This window comes from Coregonus lavaretus, assembly GCF_964263955.1.
Source record: "Coregonus lavaretus genome assembly, chromosome: 12".
In the NCBI taxonomy this organism is placed as follows: domain Eukaryota; kingdom Metazoa; phylum Chordata; class Actinopteri; order Salmoniformes; family Salmonidae; genus Coregonus; species Coregonus lavaretus.
The window spans coordinates 37,668,032-37,694,413 of NC_139999.1; the positions used below are offsets into that span (position 1 = coordinate 37,668,032).

At 41.4% G+C, this 26,382-nt stretch overlaps 2 protein-coding genes across 4 annotated transcripts in view; one reads left to right on the top strand and one right to left on the bottom strand.

Annotated features, from left to right (window-relative positions):
* Positions 1–2,670: 2,670 nt before the first annotated feature.
* LOC311138467 (SOSS complex subunit B1-like) lies at positions 2,671–14,570 on the bottom strand. The gene is made up of 7 exons (XM_084173153.1): positions 14,454–14,570; positions 6,534–6,669; positions 4,793–4,931; positions 4,464–4,535; positions 4,234–4,318; positions 3,995–4,058; positions 2,671–3,577 (listed from the first exon to the last, which is right to left on the bottom strand). The coding sequence occupies exons 2-7, from the start codon at positions 6,628–6,630 to the stop codon at positions 3,405–3,407; spliced, it is 630 nt and encodes a 209-aa protein (XP_084029279.1). The 5' UTR covers positions 6,631–6,669; positions 14,454–14,570; the 3' UTR covers positions 2,671–3,404.
* A 206-nt stretch (positions 14,571–14,776) lies between these two features.
* The window catches only part of LOC311138015 (E3 ubiquitin-protein ligase NRDP1-like), a 34,761-nt gene continuing 23,155 nt past the window's right edge, over positions 14,777–26,382 (top strand). Inside the window, exons 1-3 of one of the 3 annotated variants that reach the window (XM_084172661.1) lie at positions 14,804–14,904; positions 16,952–17,092; positions 17,837–17,973. The gene's annotated coding sequence lies outside the window, so the exon portion shown is untranslated. Of the gene's footprint in view, positions 14,905–16,951; positions 17,093–17,836; positions 17,974–26,382 lie in introns of all 3 variants that reach the window. The other 2 variants (XM_084172660.1, XM_084172662.1) reach the window with 2 other exon arrangements.

Genomic DNA, 26,382 nt, shown 5'->3' on the forward strand with positions numbered 1-26,382 from the left:
TCCGCCTGCTCAAGCCAGCGCATGTCCAGGCCCGTCTGAAGTTTGCCAATGACCATCTGGATGATCCAGAGGAGGAATGGGAGAAGGGCATGTGGTCTGATAAGACAAAAATATAGCTTTTTGGTCTAAACTCCACTCGCCGTGTTTGGAGGAAGAAGAAGGATGAGTACAACCCCAAGAACACCATCTCAACCGTGAAGCTTGGAGGTGGAAACATCATTCTTGGGGATGCTTTTCTGCAAAGGGGACAGGACGGCTGCACCGTATTGAGGGGAGGATGGATGGGGCCATGTATCGCGAGATCTTGGCCAACAACCTCCTTCCCTCAGTAAGAGCATTGAAGATGGGTCGTGGCTGGGTCTTCCAGCATGACAATGACCCAAAACACACGGCCAAGGCAACAAAGGAGTGGCTCAAGAAGAAGCACATTAAGGTCCTGGAGTGGCCTAGCCAGTCTCCAGACCTTAATCCCATAGAAAATCTGTGGAGGGAGCTGAAGGTTCGAGTTGCCAAACGTCAGGCTTGAAACCTTAATGACTTGGAGAAGATCTGCAAAGAGGAGTGGGACAAAATCCCTCCTGAGATGTGTGCAAACCTGGTGGCCAACTACAAGAAACGTCTGACCTCTGTGATTTCCAACAAGGGTTTTGCCTAAGTCCTAAGTCATGTTTTGCAGAGGGGTCAAATACTTATTTCCCTCATTAAAATGCAAATCAATTTATAACATTTTTGACATGCGTTTTTCTGGATTTTTGTTGTTGTTATTCTGTCTCTCACTGTTCAAATAAACCTAACATTAAAATTATAGACTGATCATTGCTTTGTCAGTGGGCAAACGTACAAAATCAGCAGGGGATCAAATACTTTTTTCCCTCACTGTATCTATTGAATTTACTGCCATGGAACTTTTAAGAACTTTCAAATTATAACATTGGGGGATTGCAAAATACTTATGCCACAGAGCTCACTCCATCCCACTAAACTAACCTACCACTCTTTGTCTACATGTAGTTATAGTTTACCTTTAGTACTGGTCTATAGGCTGCCTTGCACAGAAGTAAACCCCCACCCACTAGAACCAAGGAAATGTCTAAAATTCCTTGACTAGAACACGGAAGTAGGATTGGAGACGACTTCGTTTTCATTTCACATTTTCTTTGTGTGAGGTAAAGACAGTGACACACAACACGTTCAACTCTCATTCGACTGAAAATGTCCATTCTTCCATATTCCAAAACGTACTTTATCTTTGCAATCATCCCTCCATTAGGTCTTTCCTCCTGTCTCCTTACTTTGTGTCTATCCATTTATTTATGTATCCTATTTATTGAGCTATCCATCCAGTCTTAACTTTCTTTTAACAGCTTTATCATTTTATTAAGGAATATTTGTATGGTTGAAGGGAGGTTACTATAGCTCAAACATATTTCTAAATGTCTTCCACTAGAGGCACCATCATAATTCGCTCCCCAAATTACTCCCCTTATGAGTAATTATTACAGTTTGCATTACAGAATTATCTACTACCAATCAAGAGGTACAGTTGTTTTAGTAACTGCTTCACCTAATTTAGCTATAACTTTTCAGAACTTTCAAATAAATTATAACTATGGGGGAGCACATAAGACAGTGCCTTCGGAAAGTATTCAGACCCCTTGACTTTTTAAACATTTTGTTACAGCCTTATTCTAAAATGGATGTAAAAAATAAATAATCCTCAGCAATCTACACACAATACCCCATAATGACAAAGTGAAACCAAGTTTTTAGAAATGTTTAAGGTCCCACAGTTGCATGTCAGAGCAAAAACCAAGCCATGAGGTCGAAGGAATTGTCCGTAGAGCTCCGAGACAGGATTGTGTCGAGGCACAGAACTGGGGAAGGGTACCAAAACATTTCTGCAGCATTGAAGGTCCCCAAGAACACAGTGGCCTCCATCATTCTTAAATGGAAGAAGTTTGGAACCACCAAGACACTTCCTAGAGCTGGCTGGAGGCCAAACTGAGCAATCGCGGGAGAAGGGCCTTGGTAAGGGAGGTGACCAAGAACCCGATGGTCACTCTGACAGAGTTCTAGAATTCCTCTGTGGAGATGGGAGAACCTTACAGAAGGACAACAATCTCTGCAGCAGTCCACCAATCAGGCCTTATGGTAGAGTGGCCAGATGGAAGCTCATTGTTAATTCTGTTCTTATTCCAGATTTAAATGGCAGAGAAGTATACCAAGATGTCATACCCTTTAAGTTTTTGTCTAAAGTGCTGGGTAAGTGGTCAAAATGTCCGTTGTAAAAGTTTAGATGAAAAGTAGTTGATGCGGTTAGTAAAACAGCTGTCATTTTTGATTGGTAGAAGATCATTAATTTTCTGATCCCAGATTTGAATAGCAGAGAAGTAGACGAAGATGTCATACCCTCCAACTTTTTGTCTAACTTGTTGGGAAAGTGGTCAAAATTTCAGTTTATAAAAAGTTAGAGAATATGTAGTTGTGGTTACTTAAACAGCTGTAACATTTGATTGGTAGCAGGTAATTATGTTGTTGGGGAAGTGGTCAAAGTAGCTGATTTGTGTCAAAAGTTACATTGTTTACAGTGAATAGAATAGAATGTTGGGAGTTATGATGTCACAATTGGAACTTCAGAATTCTGAGGACATCCCATGAAAGTGGACGGAGGACAAAAAAAGGACACATTTTAATAGTTTCAAAAGTATAATAGATATCAAAAAGTTGTACGTAAGCAATCAATAGGTATATATCATTAATTTATACGTCCAAAAATGGATGTAGCAACTAAGGATTTCTGATTGCCGAAATCCAACTCCATGTCCATCTGTCAGCTTTGGGCTACTTTTTGCACACAGTGCCTACAAAGCACATTAGTTAAAAGATACATTTTATATTTTAGACATCTCATTGAAAAACATCTAAAACAGTGAGTGCACAAAACACATTGATTTGTTTAAAAAATGTAAACATAGAAAGGGAAGGTAATATCCCTGCCGGTCTTTTGAAAAACACATTATGGCTTCCCATTAAAACAATTACTTTTCTCACAAATACTTTTTCTTTGATTGTTACATAACCTTTAGTGAACTCTGTTCCTTGTAAACAAACCAGGGAAAAATACATTTGAACGGCCCTCCAACTGGTAATTACTAATGAAAAACTTGTCTCATCTTTCATGTGCCGCTTCCTTACCCATAGGAAGTCCCAGCCAGTTGATTACTTTGAAATGGTGAAGCCCTCAATAGCAAGGTTCATGCCAAAATGGGTTTTATCCATCTAGCGTCATCTAACTTTATGGTGGTAAATTCCCAATTCCCACTTCCCACTTGGTTACGAACTCAGCATTAGTCTCATCTTTTGACATTTCTGGAGAGGGATGGATTTGCTTCCTTCTGCTCCAATCATCTTTTCACTGAACGTCTGGTCTCCTTTCCATTGCTGACAGCTGTCTCTCCTGCTCCTGGATTGGCTGCTCTGCTGCCGACACCACTGCCAGCCCGCCCTCCCTGTTGAGGATTAGTCGAGCTCCTGGAACCTTGAGAATTTACACCGTTCCCACTGGTAGCTTCATTTCCTAGAATAAGAAATTGGCATGCTTCATTTATAAATCTTCATAAAAAAGTGATAGAAGGGAAAAGTGAAGTGTTATAGTGTTCACAATTAACCAATTGCTGGAAATAAATACACTGCTGCTTGTATACACTGAAGGTGGCTGAATCAGCCACTCACAGGTAAAAGAAGCAACTTTACATCTTAAAACAGCTATCAGAAATTATATAGTTATTTCATGGAATTGTATTCCTTTAGTTTACTGCTACAGACATGTCATTGACATTTAGGTAGACTTCCAGGTGGAATTTTTACATGAATCACCTTTAAGCAGCAGAGGTAAAAAAAATAAAAAATAAACACTAACAAAGGCCATTAACGAAATGGTTCCATTTGACGTCATAACTCTAAATTCTTTGTTGGTCTCTGATAGTGGTCTTACCAGCTAAGCCTCCAGATGAGCTGTTATTGTTGTTGTTCAGTAGGTTTCCTTGGTCACTGAGTACCTGGGAAATAAATAATCTGTTCACACACACAGTACAAGAAAAAGGTACTTGAAACATTGAAATAAATTCGTAGGTGAACGTTCTTTAAAATATTTGTTCTCCCCTTTCCTTCCGTAAAACATTCTGTAGTGACATGCTTACACACTGACATCCCTAAGTTCAAAACACCCCTTACCGTCTTGTTTTTCGTCTGGTCCATGTTAGAGTACTCTGGGTTAGGCTCACTGAAGTTTGGCACCTCTGAGTACACCATGCAGAACCTGAACAAAATGTTAAGTGGGCATTAGTTCAGACCAGTAAATTATGACATTAGATGCATCTCTCAGCAACATTTACATTGCTGCTCCTCCTTTTCGTATATGTAGCATGAAATGTTATTAAACACAGAGCATCTACAGAACTTACTCTCCAATCTTCGACAGCTCTCCACCTCTACCTGTGTACAGAGTCAGGCAACCTTTGAACACAGACGCATATCTGGTGAAAAAAAAAGGCATTAATTTCAATACAAAATACATTTCCCCCAGGATTTTAAAGGTGATCCAAGATTGCAGACTATTAATAACGTATGGTATGTATTCATCCGAATGTAAGTTCATGCTGGTAGATAGAAATTATGACTGGGTGGTCCTTTTTGATTTCTGTATCAATTTTATACTTAGCTGTAGGTTTGGAGCTCTGTCCATACAGTGAGGTGTTGACTTGACTGTGACGTGACTCAATAAATGACTCACCCCTTAGTGAGTCTGATGATGTCACCGGTTTGGATCAGTCCGCCCACCTCATCCCAAACTGAGATGCTGATGCTGCCTGTCTTGTCTGCCACCTTACAGGTCCGCACCTCATGCCCATCCTTTGTCTTTGTCACTCGTCCTATGTGAGGGGGTAAGAGGGACAAATAATCAGAGTGGCCTTTGATTGGTTTACAAGCTAGTTGTACAAGGATAGTGTCAAATATCTCATAATTTTTTGTCATTTAGCAGACACTCTTATCCAGAATGACTTACAATTAGTGCATTCATCTTCTGATAGCTAGGTGAGACAACCACATCTCACAGTTGTAGTAAGTACATTTGTACTCAATAAAGAAGTTATCAGCAAAGTTAGTGCTAGTAGGTGGCCAAATGGAGTGCTTGGGTTGGGATGTAGGGTTTGAGCATAGCCTGAAGCTAGGGAGGGGCAGTTCCACTTGCTGCTCGGTAGGCAAGCACCATGGTCTTGTAGTGGATGCGAGCATCGACTGGAAGCCAGTGGAATATGCGGAGGAGCGGGGTGACATGGGAGAACTTGGGAATGTTGAACTTCAGGCGGGCTGCAGCTTTTTGGATAAGTTGCAGGAGTTTGATGGCTCAAGCGGGATCCCAGCCAACAGAGAGTTGAAGTAGTCCAGACGGGAGATTACAAGTGCCTGGATTAGGACCTGTGCCACTTCCTGTGTGAGGAAAGATCGTACTCTACGGATGTTGTAGAGTATGAATTTGTAGGAGCGAGTCACTGCTTTGATGTTTGCAGAGAATGATAGGGTGTTATCCAGGGTCACGCCAAGGTTCTTTGCACTCTGGGAGGGGGACACAGTGGAGTTGTCGACCGTGATGGAGAGGTCTTGGAGCAGGCAGGCCTTTCCCTGTTGAGGTTGAACTTGAAGTGGTGGGCCAACATCAAAGCTGAGATGTCTGCCAGGCATGCAGAGATGCGTGTCGCCACCTGGGTGTCAGAAGGGGGGAATGAGAAAAGTAGTTGAGTGTCATCCGCATAGAAATAATAGGAGAGACCATGTGAGGATATGACAGAGCAAAGTGACTTAGTGTAGAGAGAAAAGAGGACAGGGCCTAGAACCGAGCCCTGGGGGACACCAGTAGTGAGAGCACATGGTGCAGACACATATCCTCTCCACGCCACCTGGTAGAAGCGGCCTACCAGGAAGGATGCAATCCAAGAGTGTGCAGAGCCTGAGACGCCCAGCCTTGAGAGGGTGGAGAGGAGGATCTAATGGTTCACGGTGTCGAAGGCAGCGGATAGATCTTGGAGGATGAGAACTGAGTTTTGGCAGTGCGGAGAGCCTCCGTGACACAGTGGTTTCGGTTGAGTGACCCGTCTTGAAGCCCGACTGTTTAGGGTCAAGAAGATCGTTCTGAGAGAGATAATGAGAAAGTTGGAGAGTAAACATCCATTATGAGGAGAGTAAATATCAATTTGTGGGAAAGAGAAAATGGAGAGTTCAACACAGATACGTTTTTTGATAGCTGGCATGATTCAAATAAACCAACATGAATTGTTATCATTAGTTTACATGGTGGCATATAAGAAGGATGTTTCTCTGACTATCAAGCCTCTGTGTTGTGCCATTATATTGTGTGTAAGAGTTTACATTAATTTTGTTCCACCACAGTGCATTACAATATAATTATATACATTCTGTTTCTGTTCATCATTAATTGATGATTTAAAACATTACTGTTAATAAGGAGTTAGCACCTGTTTCGAGTACGATGAAGATAACGTTGAGATTCTTGAGTCCTGGCTTGATGTCCTTGACGTGGGTCTCGGTTGTCATCTTCCAGATTCTCGTCATGCATCCAAAACTGTAAATCAACTCTGGACCAAAGCAGCCCTGAAATGTTTACAAGAATGTATGCGTGACAGAGGTAAAATTTGTTTTATATTGGATATTCGGTTTTCTCTTGTTAATAACTATTGAACCAAACATGCCATGACTATGACAATTGATTGTTCTCCATCCATCCCTGATTCAGAATAATCCACAACTTTTTAATAATAGAATAAATAATTTCTAACTACACTGCTCAAAAAAATAAAGGGAACACTTAAACAACACATCCTAGATCTGAAAGAATGAAATAATATTATTAAATACTTTTTTCTTTACATAGTTGAATGTGCTGACAACAAAATCACACAAAAATTATCAATGGAAATCAAATGTATCAACCCATGGAGGTCTGGATTTGGAGTCACCCTCAAAATTAAAGTGGAAAACCACACTACAGGCTGATCCAACTTTGATGTAATGTCCTTAAAACAAGTCAAAATGAGGCTCAGTAGTGTGTGTGGCCTCCACGTGCCTGTATGACCTCCCTACAACGCCTGGGCATGCTCCTGATGAGGTGGCGGATGGTCTCCTGAGGGATCTCCTCCCAGACCTGGACTAAAGCATCCGCCAACTCCTGGACAGTCTGTGGTGCAACGTGGCTTTGGTGGATGGAGCGAGACATGATGTCCCAGATGTGCTCAACTGGATTCAGGTCTGGGGAACGGGCGGGCAAGTCCATAGCATCAATGCCTTCCACTTGCAGGAACTGCTGACACACTCCAGCCACATGAGGTCTAGCATTGTCTTGCATTAGGAGGAACCCAGGGCCAACCGCACCAGCATATGGTCTCACAAGGGGTCTGAGGATCTCATCTCGGTACCTAAATGGCAGTCAGGCTACCTCTGGCGAGCACATGGAGGGCTGTGCGGCCCCCCAAAGAAATGCCACCCCACACCATGACTGACCCACCGCCAAACCGGTCATGCTGGAGGATGTTGCAGGCAGCAGAACGTTCTCCACGGCGTCTCCAGACTCTGTCACGTCTGTCACATGTGCTCAGTGTGAACCTGCTTTCATCTGTGAAGAGCACAGGGCGCCAGTGGCGAATTTGCCAATCTTGGTGTTCTCTGGCAAATGTCAAACGTCCTGCACGGTGTTGGGCTGTAAGCACAACCCCCACCTGTGGACGTCGGGCCCTCATACCACCCTCATGGAGTCTGTTTCTGACCGTTTGAGCAGACACATGCACATTTGTGGCCTGCTGGAGGTCATTTTGCAGGGCTCTGGCAGTGCTCCTCCTGCTCCTCCTTGCACAAAGGCGGAGGTAGTGGTCCTGCTGCTGGGTTGTTGCCCTCCTACGGCCTCCTCCACGTCTCCTGATGTACTGGCCTGTCACCTGGTAGCGCCTCCATGCTCTGGACACTACGCTGACAGACACAGCAAACCTTCTTGCCACAGCTCGCATTGATGTGCCATCCTGGATGAGCTGCACTACCTGAGCCACTTGTGTGGGTTGTAGACTCCGTCTCATGCTACCACTAGAGTGAAAGCACCGCCAGCATTCAAAAGTGACCAAAACATCAGCCAGGAAGCATAGGAACTGAGAAGTGGTCTGTGGTCACCACCTGCAGAACCACTTCTTTATTGGGGGTGTCTTGCTAATTGCCTATAATTTCCACCTGTTGTCTATTCCATTTGCACCACAGCATGTGAAATTTATTGTCAATCAGTGTTGCTTCCTAAGTGGACAGTTTTGATTTCACAGAAGTGTGATTGACTTGGAGTTACATTGTGTTGTTTAAGTGTTCCCTTTATTTTTTTGAGCAGTGTATGATTTCGGATTTCAATCTTTCATACCTCTTAAACAAAGTGTGTCATGACTATGAAAATTATATATTCTGAATCCAGGGACTATGGACAATAATACATTTTTCTCCCTACTCCCTTGATTCAGAATATATACTTTCAAGAGCAACTGAAGACTGAAATCCGGAAGAAAATAATAATATCTACTTTTTTTTTTTTTAAGGCGCAGATTTTTCTCCATCCTCCCCTGATTTAGAATATATCATTTCCATAGTCATGGCATGCTTTGTTTAAGAGCTATTGAAGATTGACATTTGGAAGAAAAAATATTTAATCAATTTCTGTGTGTAACTTTCTGACTCATTATTATTCACGATTTATTCAGGACTATCCGTAATCATGGTAGCATCCACATTAATGTAGAAGTGTTAAGAAACATTTTATTCTTATTTACAATAAAAGTGACTCCAAAATGACACAATACATTATTTACCATACATTTCTATTGGGCACAAAATAATCTGAAACACAACTAAAACAAACAGCAAATGCATTCAAGTTTGTAAAGTAACACGTTTGGGGTAATCATTGTGTGCTAGGAATTTGGGACCAAACACTAAACTTTTGAGTACTTTAATACACATATAAGTGAATTTGTCCCAATACTTTTGGTCCCCAAAAGTGGGGGGACTATGTACATAAAGTGCTGTAATTTATATACGGTTCACCCGATATGGATGAAAATACACAAAAATTAAAGCTGACAGTCTGCACTTTAAACACATAGTCATTGTTTCATTTTAAATCCAAAGTGCTGGAGTACAGAGCCAAAACAACAAAAAATGTGTCAATGTCCCAATAATTACAGAGGACACTGTATATCTAGATTTCAAATAAAAAAAGGTGTGGATTTTTTTCCATCCTCTCCTGACTCCAATATATAATTTTCATATTCACTACATGCTTTATTTAAAAGCTATTTAAGTTTGAAATCCCCCCCCAAAAATAATGACATTAAAAAATAAAATAAAAAAGGCGTGGATTTTTCTCCATCATCCCGATTCAGAATACAGTGCATTAGGAAAGTATTCAGACCACTTTACTTTTTCCACATTTTGTTACGTTACAGCCTTATTCTAAAATGGATTAAATTATTTTTTCCACTCATCAACCTACACACAATACCCCATAATGACAAAGCGAAAACAGGTTAAGACATTTTTGCAAATTTATAAAAAATAAAAAACAGAAATACCTTATTTATATAAGCATTCAGACCCTTTGTTATGAGACGCAAAATTGAGCTCAGGTGCTTCCTGTTTCCATTGCTCATCCTTGAGATGTTTCTACAACTTGATTGGAGTCCACCTGTGGTAAATTCAATTGATTGGACATGATTTGGAAAGGCACACACCTGTCTATATAAGGTCCCACAGATGACAGTGTTTGTCAGAGCAAAAACCAAGCCATGAGGTCGAAGGAATTGTCCGTAGAGCTCCGAGACAGGATTGTGTCGAGGCACAGATCTGGGGAAGGGTACCAAAACATTTCTGCAGCATTGAAGGTCCCCAAGAACACAGTGGCCTCCATCATTCTTAAATGGAAGAAGTTTGGAAACACCAAGACTGTTCCTAGAGCTGGCCGCCCGGCCAAACTGAGCATTCGGGGGAGAAGAACCTTGGTCAGGGAGGTGACCAAGAACCCGATGGTCACTCTGACAGAGGTCCAGAGTTCCTCTGTGGAGATGGGAGAACCTTCCAGAAGGATAACCATCACTGCAGCACTCCACCAATCAGGCCTTTATGGTAGACTGGCCAGATGGAAGCCACTCCTCAGTAAAAAGGCACATGACAGCCCGCTTGGAGTTTGCCAAAAGGCACCTAAAGGACTCTCAGACCATGAGAAACAAGATTCTCTGATCTGATGAAACCAAGATTGAACTCTTTGGCCTGCATGCCAAGCGTCACGTCTGGAGGAAACCTGACATCCTCCCTACGGTGAAGCATGGTGGTGGCAGCATCGTGCTGTGGGGATGTTTTTCAGCGGCAGAGACTGGGAGACTAGTCAGGATCGAGGGAAAGATTAATGGAGCAAAGTACAGAGAGATCCAGCCAGAGCCCGGACTTCAACCCGATCGGACATCTCTGGAGAGACCTGAAAATAGCTGTGCAGCAACGCTCCCCATCCAACCTGACAGAGCTTGAGAGGATCTGCAGAGAAGAATGGGAGAAACTCCCCAAATACAGGTGTGCCAAGCTTGTAGCGTCATACCCAAGAAGAATCGAGGCTGTAATCGCTGCCGAAGGTGCTTCAACAAAGTACTGACTAAAGGGTCTGAATACTTATGTAAATGTCATATTTCCGTTTTTTATTTGTAATAAATTAGCAAACATTTCTACAATCCTGTTTTTGCTTTGTCATTATGGGGTATTGTGTGTAGATTGATGAGGGAAAAAATATTTAAATCAATTTTAGAATAACACTAACAAAATGTGGAAAAAGTAAAGGGGTCTGAATACTTTCCCAATGCACTGTATATCATTTTCATAGCCATGGCACGCTTTGTTTAAGAGCTATATTGAAGATTGAAATCCCCCCCCAAAAAAAACATATCAAAATGTTTTCAAGTAAAAAGCTGTGGATTTTTCTCCATCCTCCCCTGATTCTGAATATACAGTTGAAGTCGGAAGTTTACATACACTTACGTTGGAGTCATTAAAACTCATTTCTCAACCACCAGAAAAATAATTGTAGACCTCCACAAGTCTGGTTCATCCTTGGGAGCAATTTCCAAACGCCTGAAGGTACCACGTTCATCTGTACAAACAATAGTACGCAAGTATAAACACCATGGGACCACGCAGCCGTCATACCGCTCAGGAAGGAGACGTGTTCTGTCTCCTAGAGATGAATGTACTTTGGTGCAAAAAGTGCAAATCAATCCCAGAACAACAGCAAAGGACCTTGTGAAGATGCTGGAGGAAACAGGTACAAAAGTATCTATATCCACAGTAAAATGAGTCCTATATCGACATAACCTGAAAGGCCGCTCAGCAAGGAAGAAGTCACTGCTCCAAAACCGCCATAAAAAAGCCCGACCATGGTTTGCAACTGCAAATGGGGACAAATTTCGTACTTTTTGGAGAAATGTCCTCTGGTCTGATTAAACAAAAATAGAACTGTTTGGTCATAATGACCATCGTTATGATTGGAGGAAAAAGGGGGGTCTTGCAAGCAAAAGAACACCATCCCAACCGTGAAGCACGGGGGTGGCAGCATCATGCTGTGGGGGTGCTTTGCTGCAGGAGAGACTGGTGCACTTCACAAAATAAATGGCATCATGAGGAAGGAAAATTATGTGGATATATTGAAGCAACATTTCATGATATCAGTCAGGAAGTTAAAGCTTGGTCGCAAATGGGTCTTCCAAATAGACAATGACCCCAAGCATACTTCCAAAGTTGTGGCAAAATGGCTTCAGGACAATAAAGTCAAGGTATTGGAGTGGCCATCACAAAGCCCTGACCTCAATCCTACAGAAAATGTGTGGGCAGAACTGAAAAAGCGTGTGCGAGTAAGGAGGCCTACAAACCTGACTCAGTTACACCAGCTCTGTCAGGAGGAATGGGCCAGAATTCACCCAAATTATTGTGGGAAGCTTGTGGAAGGCTACCCGAAGCGTTTGACCCAAGTTAAACAATTTAAAGGCAATGCTACCAAATACTAATTGAGTGTATGTAAACTTCTGACCCACTGGGAATGTGATGAAATAAATAAAAACTGAAATAAATCATTCTCTCTACTATTATTCTGACATTTCACATTCTTAAAATAAAGTGGTGATCCTAACTGACCTAAAACAGGGAATTTTTACTAGGATTAAATGTCAGGAATTGTGAAAAACTGAGTTTAAATGTATTTGGCTAAGGTGTATGTAAACTTCCGACTTCAACTGTATCATATATCAAAGATATTGAAGTTTGAAACCCCCCCCCCACCACACACAAAATAATGTAATAAAAAAAAATCAAATAAAAATGGCGTGGATTTTTCTCCATCCTCCCCTGATTCAGATTATATACTTTTCAGAGTCATTGTACACTTTGTTTAAGAGGTATTGAAGATTAAAATCCCCTCAAAAAGTATTTAAAAAATAAACACAAAAAAGGCATGGATTTTTCCTCCATCCTCCCGATTCAGAATATATAAATATCATAGTTGTGGCATGTTTGGTTCAATAGCTATTGACTAAAGAAAACAAAATATCCATCGAATATCCAATATAAAACTACACTGAACAAAAATATAAACATGCAACAATTTCGTGGATCAGAAAACCAGTGAGTATCTGGTGTGACACATCTCCTTCGCATAGAGTTGATCAGGCTGTTGATTGTGGCCTGTGGAATGTTGTCCCACTCCTCTTCAATGGTTGTGCGATGTTGCTGGACATTGGCGGGACCTGGAACACGCTGTCGTACACTTCGATCCAGAGCATCCCAAACATGCTCAATGGGTGACATGTCTGGTAAATATGCAGGCCATGGAAGAACTGGGACATTTTCAGCTTCCAGGAATTGTGTACAGATCCTTGCGACATGGGGCTGTGCATTATCATGCTGAAACTTGAGGTGATGGCGGAGGATGAATGGCACGACAATGGGCCTCAGGATCTCGTCACGGTATCTCTGTGCATTAAAATTGCCATCGATAAAATGCAATTGTGTTCGCTGTCCATAGCTTATGCCTGCCCATACCATAACCCCACTGCCACCATGGGGCACTCTGTTCACAATGTTGACATCAACAAACCTCTCGCCCACACGACGCCATACTGTCTTCCATATTGTCTGCCATCTGCCCGGTACAGTTGATACCGGGATTCATCTGTGAAGAGCACACTTCTCCAGCGTGCCAGTGGCCATTGAAGGTGAGCATTTGCCCACTGAAGTCGGTTACAACGCTGAACTGCAGTCAGGTCAAGACCTTGGTGAGGACGACGACCACGCAGATTAGCTTCCCTGAGACGGTTTTCGACAGTTTGAGCAGAAATTCTTCGGTTGTGCAAACCCAGTTTCACCAGCTGTCATGTTGGCTGGTCTCAGACGATCCCGCAGGTGAAGAAGCCGGATGTGGAGGTCCTGGGCTGGCGTGGTTACACGTAGTCTGCAGTTGTGAGGCCAGTTGGACATACCGCCAAATTCTCTAAAACGATGTTGGAGGCAGCTTATGGTAGAGAAATGAACATTCAATTATTTGGCAACAGTTCTGGTGGACATTCCTGCTGTCAGCATGTGTACTCCCTCAAAACTTGAGACATCTGTGGCATTGTGTTGTGTGCCACAACTGCACATTTTAGAGTGGCCTTTTATTGTCCCCAGCAGAAGGTGCACCTGCATAATGATCATGCTGTTTAATCAGCTTCTTGATATTCGGATTATCTTAGCAAAGGAGAAATGCCCACTAAAAGGGATATAAACAAATTTGTACAAAAAAATTTCGAGAAATAAGCTTTTTGTGTGTATGGAACATTTCTGGGATATTTTATTTCAGTTCATGAAACATGGGACCAACACTTTACATGTTGTGTTTATATTTTTGTTCAGTGTAATTTGACCTTGGTGTGAGACTGAGCAAACTTACAGCAATACATGGCCTTGATGATACATAATAATGTAAACAGCAATACAAGATCAGATCAATGCAAGTATACAACCCAGGTTGACTAATGACTTATAAAGTAGCTAGCAAGACCAGTCAAGTAACTGCTGGTAATCATTTGTCCAAACAGTTATAAAACGGAACGGTTTGCAACTAAAACGAGTTTCTATTGGTCAAATTCAGGTAGGTCATTTATACAGTCATTGGTAGGTCCCTCACCATTTTGTTCCGTTCGCTTTCGTTTAAGAAACGTTTTGCAACAGAATCTGCGCAATGAATATGCCCCTGCTGTACTATAACTTAGCAAGTTGCAGTAACGTTACAATGTTAGCTATAGCTAACTGGGTGCAAGGTCGTTAGGTACACATTTCATTACCTCAACAGTGTGTATTGTCGTCCACAGCTGATTTGTCCGGTATAATAGATTTTAAGCCATGGAACAAGTCAGTTAAAAAATAAGTATTGTTTTCCTGTTTGTAAAAGAGCTAGCTACTGTTTATTTGTTTTGTGAGGGTCAGTCCTGTAGTGGCGGGCATTCTGTTGGTCAAATGTAGTGTCAATCAAAATTGTGTCCAATGACAATGGACTATATGGGATGCGCTTTAGAGAGAATCATGTGATAGGTCCTTTATCTGAGAAGTGACACTACTCGTACCGAAGATAGGTTGAGTCAACTGTCTATCAACGATTTTACAATTTGGTTGCATAGCGGCAGTGGCTAGGGCTGGACGTGGAATCAGGAATGAAGAAAAAATGGATATCGTGCTGGCATGCTAACCCAAACGTAATTTAAAAGACAATGTAACCATTGATTGTCATATCAACAGGTATCGTTACCCAGTTCGACGACATATCACTAACGTTGCTCTCTATCTGCTGGTTTTCCTGTGTGATTCCAGCTTGTGCCAGCTAGCTATAGTAGCTAGCTAACGTTACTGTAGGCGAATGTTAGCTCACGTCACTTGCGTAGTTAGCTGTGGCTAGCTTGCTTGTACATTAGCAAGCTGTCTGTCAGATTTTTTGATCGGTATCCATCATTAATCTTTCCTCTGTTTGCAGCTGACTACTGTTTGATAGTTAGCTAGCCAGCCACATACCTACGGCCGGGATTCCATTTTGAAACGGCAATGATGATTTCCGTGTTTCCGTAGCTAACTAACGTTAGCATTGCTACAGTACACAGTGGCGGTCGGTGCCGTTTATGATGAGGGAGGACGATACTTGTTTTTATGAGCATGGCCTTATATCTATTACAGCATATTGGATGACTGCCATTCATATTCCATTCACCCAGCTCAATGTAACGTCGATAGGTTTGGGCTACTACATGATCGTGGTCCTCTGTAGCTCAGCTGGTAGAGCACGGCGCTTCTAACGCCAAGGTAGTGGGTTCGATCCCCGGGACTACCCATACACAAAAAAAAAAAATGTATGCACGCATGACTAAGTCGCTTAGGATAAAAGTGTCTGCTGAATGGCATATTATTATTATTATACTCGAATTTTCCCTATACCAATCATGAGGTTGCTACACCCTAGCCTATGAATGAAAGTTTACAACTTAAGTCGAGATAATTTTTAGTAATCAAGGTGACAGTGACACATTCAATACCGCCTTGCACACTGTTGTGTGCATCTAGCTGATCTAGGGTGTAATTAGGCCAAAAGTAGCAAACAAGTTTCTATTGGACAAATTCAGGTATGTTCGTTTGCTTCCGTTTTTAAGAAACGTTTTTCAACAGAATTGGCTGAATGAATACACCACTGAGAACAGGCAAACTCAGTTCACTTTCATAGCAGCCACATACAAACAGCATGGTCACTTTGCAATTCCTTCTCGCATCTACGCGTTCTCCTCCTCTCACCTTTTCCCGTCATTTGTGGACTTCAGTGCACAACACATCAGCTGTCTGTGACCAGGCAAAAAATATTTCCAAGCCAAACCTTCATATCACAACCGCTACACACCGCCTACATCGTTGTTACCATATTATCTGATGTCATAGTCAACATAGCTACTAGAACTAACACATTAGTAAACCCGCTACAATCATGCAGGACAGTGTACAGTCAGCAAGCAGTTTAGCAGTTACATCTGCAGGCCCCGGTGGCAATAAATTAATAAAACCAAAAGCTTACCTTGACTTTGAAGAGTTCCAGTGCTGGATAGCCAGCTAGCTAACATAGCATCCCTCTCAGTTTGAGCTGGGTGTTTGAGTAGGCTAAACTAGCTAGCTAAGTAAGTGAAAGTAAAGAAAATACTATGAAATATAGCTAGCTCTCTCCCTCTTGCTTCTCCTTCCTTTTTTAAGAAATGTGTAATTCTATCTCTTTGAGTCAACTGCTCACCACATTTTATGCACTGCAGTGCTAGCTAGCTTATGCTTTCAGTACTAGATTCATTCTCTGATCCTTTGACAAAATGTCAGTTCATGCTGCAAGAGCTCTGATAGGTTGTAGGACGTCCTCCGGAAGTTGTCATAATTACTGTAAGTCATTGGAAGGGGGTGAGAACCATGAGCCTCCTAGGTTTTGTATTGAAGTCAATGTGCCCAGAGGAGGAAAGAAACTAGCTGTCCTCTGGCTACACCATGGTGCTACCCTACAGAGTGCTGTTGAGGCTACTGTAGACCTTCATTGCAAACATTGTTTTAATCAATTATTTGGTGACGTGAATATATTTAGTATAGTTTTATCTAAAAATGATACCTCTTTTAATGTTTTACTGTTTTTATTTTTATGAAATTCACTGAGGAGGATGGTCCTCACCTTCCTCCTCTGAGGAGCCTCCACTGATTGCTAATCATATCGTAAACTGTCTAAGTAAATTAAAGAAAAAGTAACAACATTGCATAACGTTACTGTTTTCCCCAGATGCATTTTCCCGAGGACATCATTACCCTGGCCCCAGGTTGCTTCTCTCTCCTTCCCAAAACTCTGCCCCTGCGGTCTGTGGTCCATATTTTCAATGAAGAGGAGGGCTGAGGATTCTGGCCCAAGGAAGGAAAGACACCGGTGAGTGGACATTGAGGTCAAATTGCTGTTTGTACACCGGATAATGTTAGGCTATATAACCAAAGATTTTTGGGGTCCATTACTGGACATTAGAGGAAAGCCCTATTCAAGCCTACGCCATTGATTCTTCAACTAACCTGGTATTGGTGATACTCTCTTCGTTCTTGATTCTGGAAAACAGTTATCTTATAAATGTGTGTGTACAGTTGCAGGTGGTTCTACAAACACCAGAGACGACTCGGAAAGTATTAAATCTCCAAATTTATAAGATAACTGTTTTCCCGAATCGAGACTCAAGAGAGTATCACCAATACCAGGTTACATAGGCAACATGTGGGTTTCAAGTTTGGGTAAGCTATTTTTCACCATAAAAATACACCTTTTATAATAAAGCATTCCAATTATCCTCGTATTTGCAGACTTATGTAATGTGTGATGATTACATTTTATAAGCAAATAATAATAATATTAACTCAATCACTGTTTGCAAAAAATACTGTTCAATGCAGCGCGTAGTGGCGTAGAGTAGACTTAGGCTATAGGCTACATCAGATGCATTTCTTCTCCTTTCTTTGCACAGGAAAATGTTGGTCTTTTATAAACACATTTCATGCAATTTTACTACACTTTATATGACTGGAGACATTAGCAGAATCTTTTTTAATATGACAAAAATTATAGGGTAGCCTACTCTGCTGACACTGACAAACAGATCAATAAAAACAACGTTGTCTTATCCAATAGGCCTACGAAAAGGGGAGACAAATACAATATGATGACCATCTAACCTGAAGGAGGAAATTATTGTCCAAAAACAAACAAAAGTGATACTGACCTAATGATAAAGACAGTGAATATGCAGCTCCACTGGTGCCAATGAGGTAGGCTACTGTTCGCTCAATTAAGTTGAGAATTTTGATAACTAAAAGACAGATTGGAGTCTTTTCATTGCCTTCTCTTTACAGCAATAGCAATTTGCTTTCCAATCTGTTTTTCTGTGATTTGTATTTTTAGATATTGCGATTATGCCTGGCTGGGTCTCTCTGCTTTTCACTGAAAGTTGCAACTCAACAATCATCTATTTGCTGCGCGTTCGCTGCCCAAATTACGGGCCCTTCCGACTGTAGGCTATGCGGTTTAAAACAATCCACTACTTTAAGTAGAAGCTAATGATCCTCTGTGGCCAAATCATATGTTCTGGTGTAGTAGCTTATTTTGAATGATATGATTTATTTCTGTATAGACAGGAGTAAGCTAATTAGGCTATATAAGTTTTGCAATTTAATTACATTTACTTTAGGGAAAGCTTAGGTTCCCTTAGCCTTATGGAGGCACTGCCTATGCCAGGTTAGTTGAAGAATCTATGTAACATCCAGTAATGGACACCAAAAATCTTTGGTTATATCACATTATCTGGTGTATAAACTGTAGCAAGAGGACAGGCATGCACACATGGAGAGACACAGATCTGATACTATTTCATATCATTGATTACTAGAAAGCCAGTGTTTCAGTTCATGTATAACATCCATATTCATTGAGGATGTTGGGCTTTATACTTGCCTATGCAATCCTTGCCAGAAGATACCGACCCTACCGTTACGCTTGTTTACACAGCTGCGCTGGGGTCGGAACGCAACCATGGTTACATTAAGACACCGTGGAGCCGGCGCAAGGTATGGGTAAGACGACGTACCTGAATGCAAGGATGGGATACAGTGCCTTCAGAAAGTATTCATACCCCTTGACTTATTCCACATTTTGTTGTTACAGCCCGAATTCAAAATGGATTAAATATACTTTTTTCTGTCACCCATTCACACACAATACCCCATAATGACAAAGTGAAAACATGTTTGCAAATTTATTAAAAATGAAATATAGAAATATCTAATTTACATAAGTATTCACACCCCTGAGTCAATACTTTGTAGGAGTACCTTTGGCAGCGATTACAGCTGTGAGTATTTCTGCGTGAGTCTCTAAGCACTTCCCACACCTGGATTGTGCAACATTTGCCCATTTATTCTTTTCAAAATTATTTTAAGCTCTGTCAAATTGGTTGTTGATCATTGCTAGACAATCGTTTTTAGGTCTTGCCATAGATTTTCAAGTAGATTTATGTCAGAGCTGTAACTCGGCCACTCAGAAACATTCACTGTGTAGATTTGGCCTTGTGTTTTAGGTTATTTTCCTGCTGAAAGGTGAATTCATCTCCCAGTGTCTGGTAAAAAGCAGACTGAACCAGGTTTTCCTCTAGGATTTTGCCTGTGCTTAGCTCCATTCCGTTAATTTTATTATCCTGAAAAACTCCCCAGGCCTTAACGATTACAAGCATACCCATAACATGAAGCAGCCACCACTATGCTTGGAAATACTGTCTATATTATTCTCTGAGTGGTACTCAATAATGTGACGTGTTGGATTTGCCTCAAACATAACACTTTGTATTCGGGACAAGAAGTGCACTTTTTTTTGCAGTATTACTTTAGTGTTGCAAACAGGATGCATGTCTTGGAATATTTTCTATTCTGTATAGGCTTCCATTTCGCTTTGTCAATTTGGTTAGTATTTTGGAGCAACTACGTTGTTGAGCCATCCTCCATTTTTTCGTATCACAGCCATTCAACTCTGTAACTGCTTTAAAGTCACCACTGGCCTCATTGTGAAATCCCTGAGCTGTTTCCTTCCTCTCCGGCAACTGAGTTAGGAAGGACGACTGTATCTTTGTAGTGACTGGCTGTATTGATACACCATCCAAAGTGTAATTAATAACTTCACCAGGCTCAAAAGGATATTCAAGGTCTGCTGCTTTATTTATTTTTATTTTTTACCCATCTTCAAATAGGTGCCCTTCTTTCCGAGGCATTGGAAAACCTCCCTGGTCTTTGGTTGAATCTGTGTTTGAAATTCACTGCTTGACTGAGGGACCTTACAGATAATTGTATGTGTGATGAGATGAGGTAGTCCTTCAAAAATACACTATTATTCCACACAGTGAGTCCATGCAACTTATGTGACTTGTTAAGCACATTTTTACTCCTGAACTTAGTTAAGCTTGCCATATCAAAGGGGTTCAATACATACATTTCAGTGTTTCATTATGTTATTAATTTGTAAAAAATTCGAAAAAACTATTCACCTTTGACATTATGGGGTATTGTTTGTAGACCAGTGACAAAAAGATCTAACTTTAATACTTTTTGAATTCAGGCTGTAACACAACAAAATGTGTGAAAAGTCAAGGGGTGGGAATTCTTTCTGAAGGCACTGTATGCCACTGTACTCCAAATTGTATCTTTAGCCACACTGCTCCATCGAGAAGATTGAAATACTGCTTGTTTTCCCGGAAAAATGCCCTTTTCGTCGTCATGCTAGCTAGCAAGTAGCCACCTCAGCCATTATGGAATGGTTAGTGCTATCTGGGATCCTTGGGACGTCCCTACCCTAAACCTTAACCACTACCCTGACCATTTTAAATTTCAACTTCAATGATGTAGGGACGTCCCAAGGATTCCAGATGGCAAGGCCCATTAGCTGACACTGCCATTGCAAAATGGCTGCGTTGCCCACTGCTAACTAGCATGAGGACAAAAAGGGCAGTTTCCCTTAAACTAGCAGTATTTCAATCTTCTCGATGAAGCAGTGTGGATAAAGGTAACATTTGGAGTACAGTGGCATATCCCATCCCTGCACTGAGGTACATTTTCCGACCCATGTCTCGCGTGGGCACCACGGTGTCTTAATGTAACCATGATTGGGTTCCGACCGCAGTGCATCTCAGTGTAAACGAGCGTAACGTTAGGGTCAGTATCTTCAAATCAAATTGTATTGGTCACATACACATATTTAGCAGATGTTATTGCGGGTGTAGCGAAATGCTTGTGTTCCTAGCTCCAACAGTGCAGTAGTATCTAACAATTCACAGCAATACACACGTAAAATAATGGAATTAAGAAATATATAAATATTAGGACGAGCAATGTCGGAGTGGCATTGACTAAAATACAGTAGAATAGAATACAGTATATAAATAATGTCTTACTCACGTCGGCCACGGAGAAGGAGAGCCTACAGTCCTTGGGAGCGGGTCGCTTCAGTGGCACTGTGTTATCCTCAAAGCAGGCGAAGAAGGTGTTTACCTTGTCCGGGAGCAAGACATCGGTGTCCGCGACGTGGCTGGTTTTCCCTTTGTAATCCGTGATTGTCTGTAGACCCTGCCACATACGTCTCGTGTCTGAGCCGTTGAATTGCCAATCCACTTTGTCTCTGTACTGACGTTTTGCCTGTTTGATTGCCTTACGGAGGGAAGGCATTCCATATTTGTATTCAACCATATTCCCAGTCACCTTGCCATGGTTAAATGCGGTGGTTCGCACTTTCAATTTTGTGCGAATTCTGCCATCTATCCATGTTTTCTGGTTTGAGTAGGTTTTAATAGTCACAGTGGGAACAACATCCCCTATATACTTCCTGATGAACTCTGTGTCCGTGTATACGTCAATGTTATTCTCAGAGGCAACCCGGAACATATCCCAGTCCGCGTGATCAAAACAATCTTGAAGCATGGATTCAGATTGGTCAGACCAGCGTTGAATAGACCTTAGCACAGGTACTACCTGTTTTGAGTTTCTGCCAATAGGAAGGGAGCAGCAAAATGGAGTCTTGATCTGATTTGCTGAAGGGATGGCCTTGTAGGCATCCCGGAAGGGGGAGTAACAGTGGTTGAACATTTTAGCAGCGCGAGTACTACAGTCAATGTGTTTCTAGAACTTCGGGGGCGTTTTCCTCATATCTGCTTTGTTATAATCCCCAGCTACAATAAATGCGGCCTCAGGATATGTGGTTTCTAGTTTGCACAAAGTCCAGTGTAGTTCCTTGAGGGCCGTCGTGGTATCGGCTTGAGGGGGAATATACACGGCAGTGACTATAATCGAAGAGAATTCTCTTGGGAGGTAATACGGTCGGCATTTGATTGAGGTATTCTAGGTCGGATGAACAAAAGGACTTGAGTTTATGTACGTTATCAAAATCACACCATGAGTAGTTAATCATGAAACATACACCACCGCCTTTCTTCTTCCCGTAGAGTTCTTTATTCGTGTCTGCACTATGTACTGAGAACCCAGCTGGCTGTATGGATGTGGATAGTATATCCGGAGAGAGCCATGATTCCGTGAAACTGTTACATCCCTGATGTCACTCTGGAAGGAAATCCTCACCCTGAGCTCGTCTACTTTATTGTCCAGAGACTCAATTGTCCTGGGGGGTACGAACAAAGGATCCAATTCGGGAAAGTCGTATTCCTGGTCGTAATGCTTGTCAGTTACCACCGCTCTGATATCCAAAAGTTATTTCCGGCTGTATGTAATAACACAAAAAAACGTTCTGAGCTAATAATGTAAGAAATAACACACAAAAAAACAAAATACTGCAAAGTTGCTTAGGAGCTAGAAGCAGAGCTGCCATGTCTGTCGGGGCCATCTTCTGTATCTTCTGGCAAATGCAATCCATCCTCCAACTCAATGTACCATTTGACCGAGCCAGGTAGTTATTTCAAAGTGCACTGATACCCAAGAAGTATCCACACCATAAATGTTCATACTACCACTAGTCTTGGACAAAAAGAAAACCCACTTGCACTGTAGTGGGTAAGTGTCTTGTATAACTAGTCTTGACACTTGATAAACAAGATGGCTATCTCAAAATGAAATCACCTCAGAGAGAGGGTGTGCTGTAGATTGTGTTAATTTATGACAAGCTCTTTGCTTGTATTTCTGAAAGATGTCTCATCTAAGTGGGCTGATTTTTATATTGAAGTCATCACTAGGGCTGTTGCGGTGACCGTATTACCGCCACACCGGCAGTCATGAGTCATTTAGTCACGGTAATAAAGCTTCTCCAAGCTCTGATGCTGCTGATGGTCATTAGTAGCCTACCAAAATTGCTAACTGCCTGGTACTCCGCACTCTATTGTCCCTCTAATCACTCTGACGTCAATGCAATTGTGTTCGAAAATCTAATCAAACACTTCATTAGAGCCCATGAGCTCATGTTGTGTAACATTTCTATAGGCTATGCAATTGCGTGAGAAAACAGAGTGATGGCCTCTACTAAAAAGACGAGGATCCCATTGGCTTTCTATAGGCTAGGGCTACTATATTTATTTCTCAACTTTCCTAATATTAAGCACATTGTTTATATTTACAACTGGATTATAGCCTACCTGGCTGGCATGAAAATCAACCACGGGAAAAGTGTCCTCCATTCGCTATTTAAGTGCATAGATGACGTATTTTTTCCCGCTGCCCCTGTTTCGAGACAGGTGCATGATAATGGTCCATTCTAAATCAAAACAAATTTCACACATATACAGTTGCAGTCGGAAGTTTACATACACTTAGGTTGGAGTCATTAAAACTTGTTTTTCAACCACTCCACAAATTTCTTGTTAACAAACTAAAGTTTTGGCAAGTCGGTTAGGACATCTTCTTTGTGCATGACACAAGTCATTTTCCAACAATTGTTTACAGACAGATTATTTCACTTATAATTCACTGTATCACAATTCCAGTGGGTCAGAAGTTTACACATACTAAGTTGACTGTGCCTTTTAAACAGCTTGGAAAATTCCAGAAAATGTCATGGCTTTAGAAGCTTCTGATAGGCTAATTGACATAATTTGAGTCAATTGGAGGTGTACCTGTGGATGTATTTCAAGGCCTACCTTCAAACTCAGTGCCTCTTTGCTTGACATCATGGGAAAATCAAAAGAAATCAGCCAAGACCTCAGAAACAAAATTGTAGACCTCCACAAGTCTGGTTCATCCTTGGGAGCAATTTCCAAACGCCTGAAGGTACCGCGTTCATCTGTACAAACAATAGTACGCAAGTATAAACACCATGGGACCACACAGCCATCATACCACTCAGGAAGGAGACGCGTTCTGTCTCCTAGAGATGAACGTACCTTGGTGTGAAAAGTGCAAATCAATCCCAGAACAACAGCAAAGGACCTTGTGAAGATGCTGGAGGAAACAGGTACAAAAGTATCTATATCCACAGTAAAACGAGTCCTATATCGTCATAACCTGAAAGGCCGCTCAGCAAGGAAGAAGTCACTGCTCCAAAACCGCCATAGAAAAGCCAGACTACGGTTTGCAACTGCACATGGGGACAAAGATCGTACTTTTAGGAGAAATGTCCTCTGGTCTGATGAAACAAAAATATAATATAATGACCATCGTTATGTTTGTAGGAAAAAGGGGGTCGCTTGCAAGCCGAAGAACACCATCCCAACCGTGAAGCACGGGGGTGGCAGCATCATGCTGTGGGGGTGCTTTGCTGCAGGAGGGACTGGTGCACTTCACAAAATAGATGGCATCACGAGGAAGGAAAATTATGTGGATATATTGAAGCAACATCTCAAGACATCAGTCAGGAAGTTAAAGCTTGGTCGCAAATGGGTCTTCCAAATGGACAATGACCCCAAGCATACTTCCAAAGTTGTGGCAAAATGGCGTAAGGACAACAAAGTCAAGGTATTGGAGTGGCCATCACAAAGCCCTGACCTCAATCCTTTAGAAAATTTGTGGGCAGAACTGAAAAAGCGTGTGCGAGCAAGGAGGCCTACAAACCTGACTCAGTTACACCAGCTCTGTCAGGAGGAATGGGCCAAAATTCACCCAACTTATTGTGGGAAGCTTGTGGAAGGCTACCCGACGCGTTTGACCCAAGTTAAACAATTTAAAGGCAATGCTACCAAATTCTAATTGAGTGTATGTAATCTTCTGACCAACTGGGAATGTGATGAAATAAATAAAAGCTGAAATAAATCATTCTCTCTACTATTATTTTGACATTTCATTCTTAAAATAAAGTGGTGATCCTAACTGACCTAAGACAGGAAATCTTTACTAGGATTAAATGTCAGGAATTGTGAAAAACTGAGTTTAAATGTTTTTGGCGAAGGTGTATGTAAACTTCCGACTTCAACTGTATTATTTAGTATATGTAAAGACAAGATTAAATCAAGAATAGTCTAATGGGTGACAATATTAGCCTATCACTTGTGAATTTTATATTATCACTTGTGAATGTTGCCCAGCATAAGAAACTGCCTTTTTTTTGTGTGACTCTTTTGAATCATAGTCGCACACCTCATGTAGCCTAGCCCATAGGCCTATATGTTTTGATAAGGTTGTATCACAACTAAAGTGGCCAAATAACTTCTTAAAATTAAGCACATTTAAGCCGCTTTACAAGGGGTTTAGAGCCTAACTGGCATACATAAGCAGCGTGTGAGTTTCAAGTTTGGGGAAGATAATTTTCACCATGAAAATGCACCTGTATAATAAAAGCATTACATGCATAATCGCATTTACTGTCACTTTTGATAATGGTGTTTTCCAGCTAATGGAACATTCATGCTTATAGCCTACTGCCATGTGTGCATTGCTGCGCTTATAATGTGAAGAAATAGCCTAAATGTTCTGATCTGTTGCATCAGCCACATTGCGTTAAAAAGTTTGTTTTTGATGCTAGTGGTTGTATTAATTTGGGATCTATTGCATCCCACAACTGTCCCAGACTATGTTTGGAATATTTATTTATTGAATAGAATAGGTTGACCTTTGTACTATGGGGGATAGTTGATTGACATAGGCTAGTGCTTTTGCTGTTCGTTAGGCCTGCTCATCTTGTTGGCTGACAAAGTAAATGTGGACAGTTCTTCCAATATCTTCAATATGCACCTCAAATTGGATAAGGACATGCGCAGTTGCGTCCCCGATGTGTCTGTCGTCACTTGTAGCCTGTGAGAGAGACCCAATCACGTGATGGGAGAAGGGCACAACGGCCACTTACCGCAAAAGGCATGGATTTTTTTAGGGTGCATTACGGCCACAAAGGGAATGCCGCCGTGAAATTCGAGGCATTATCAAGTGCTTGTCAAATTGTGAATGAGAGACTGATGAAGTGTGTACAGCCTGCACAATAAACAAAGCAGAGCTCATGCCTTTCAATATACTTTTTTCAAATCATCATTATAGTCGCATCATGCAGCCTTACAATGTATTAAAAATCTAAACATATAGCCCAATGTTTGTAGAACAACTTAAGTTACATTAATAACTCTAAATTAAGCATATAGGAATACCTATTTATTTGTTAATCGCTCAACACAGAATAGCTGCATGTGTGCACTCCCTCAAATAGTTTGGAGAAAATATCCTTTCTATTTTATTCAGCTTTGTTCAATTGTATTCTTCATACTATAAAATAATGCCACG

Excerpts from the sequence above, each read along its gene's own strand:
- LOC311138467 (XM_084173153.1), bottom strand. The coding sequence starts at position 6,630 with ATGACGAGAATCTGGAAGATGACAACCGAGACCCACGTCAAGGACATC. Across the intron at positions 4,932-6,533 it reads CTTCATCGTACTCGAAACAG|GACGAGTGACAAAGACAAAG; the intron begins GTGCTAACTCCT and ends CCCCTCACATAG. Across the intron at positions 4,319-4,463 it reads GAGCTGTCGAAGATTGGAGA|GTTCTGCATGGTGTACTCAG; the intron begins GTAAGTTCTGTA and ends CATTTTGTTCAG.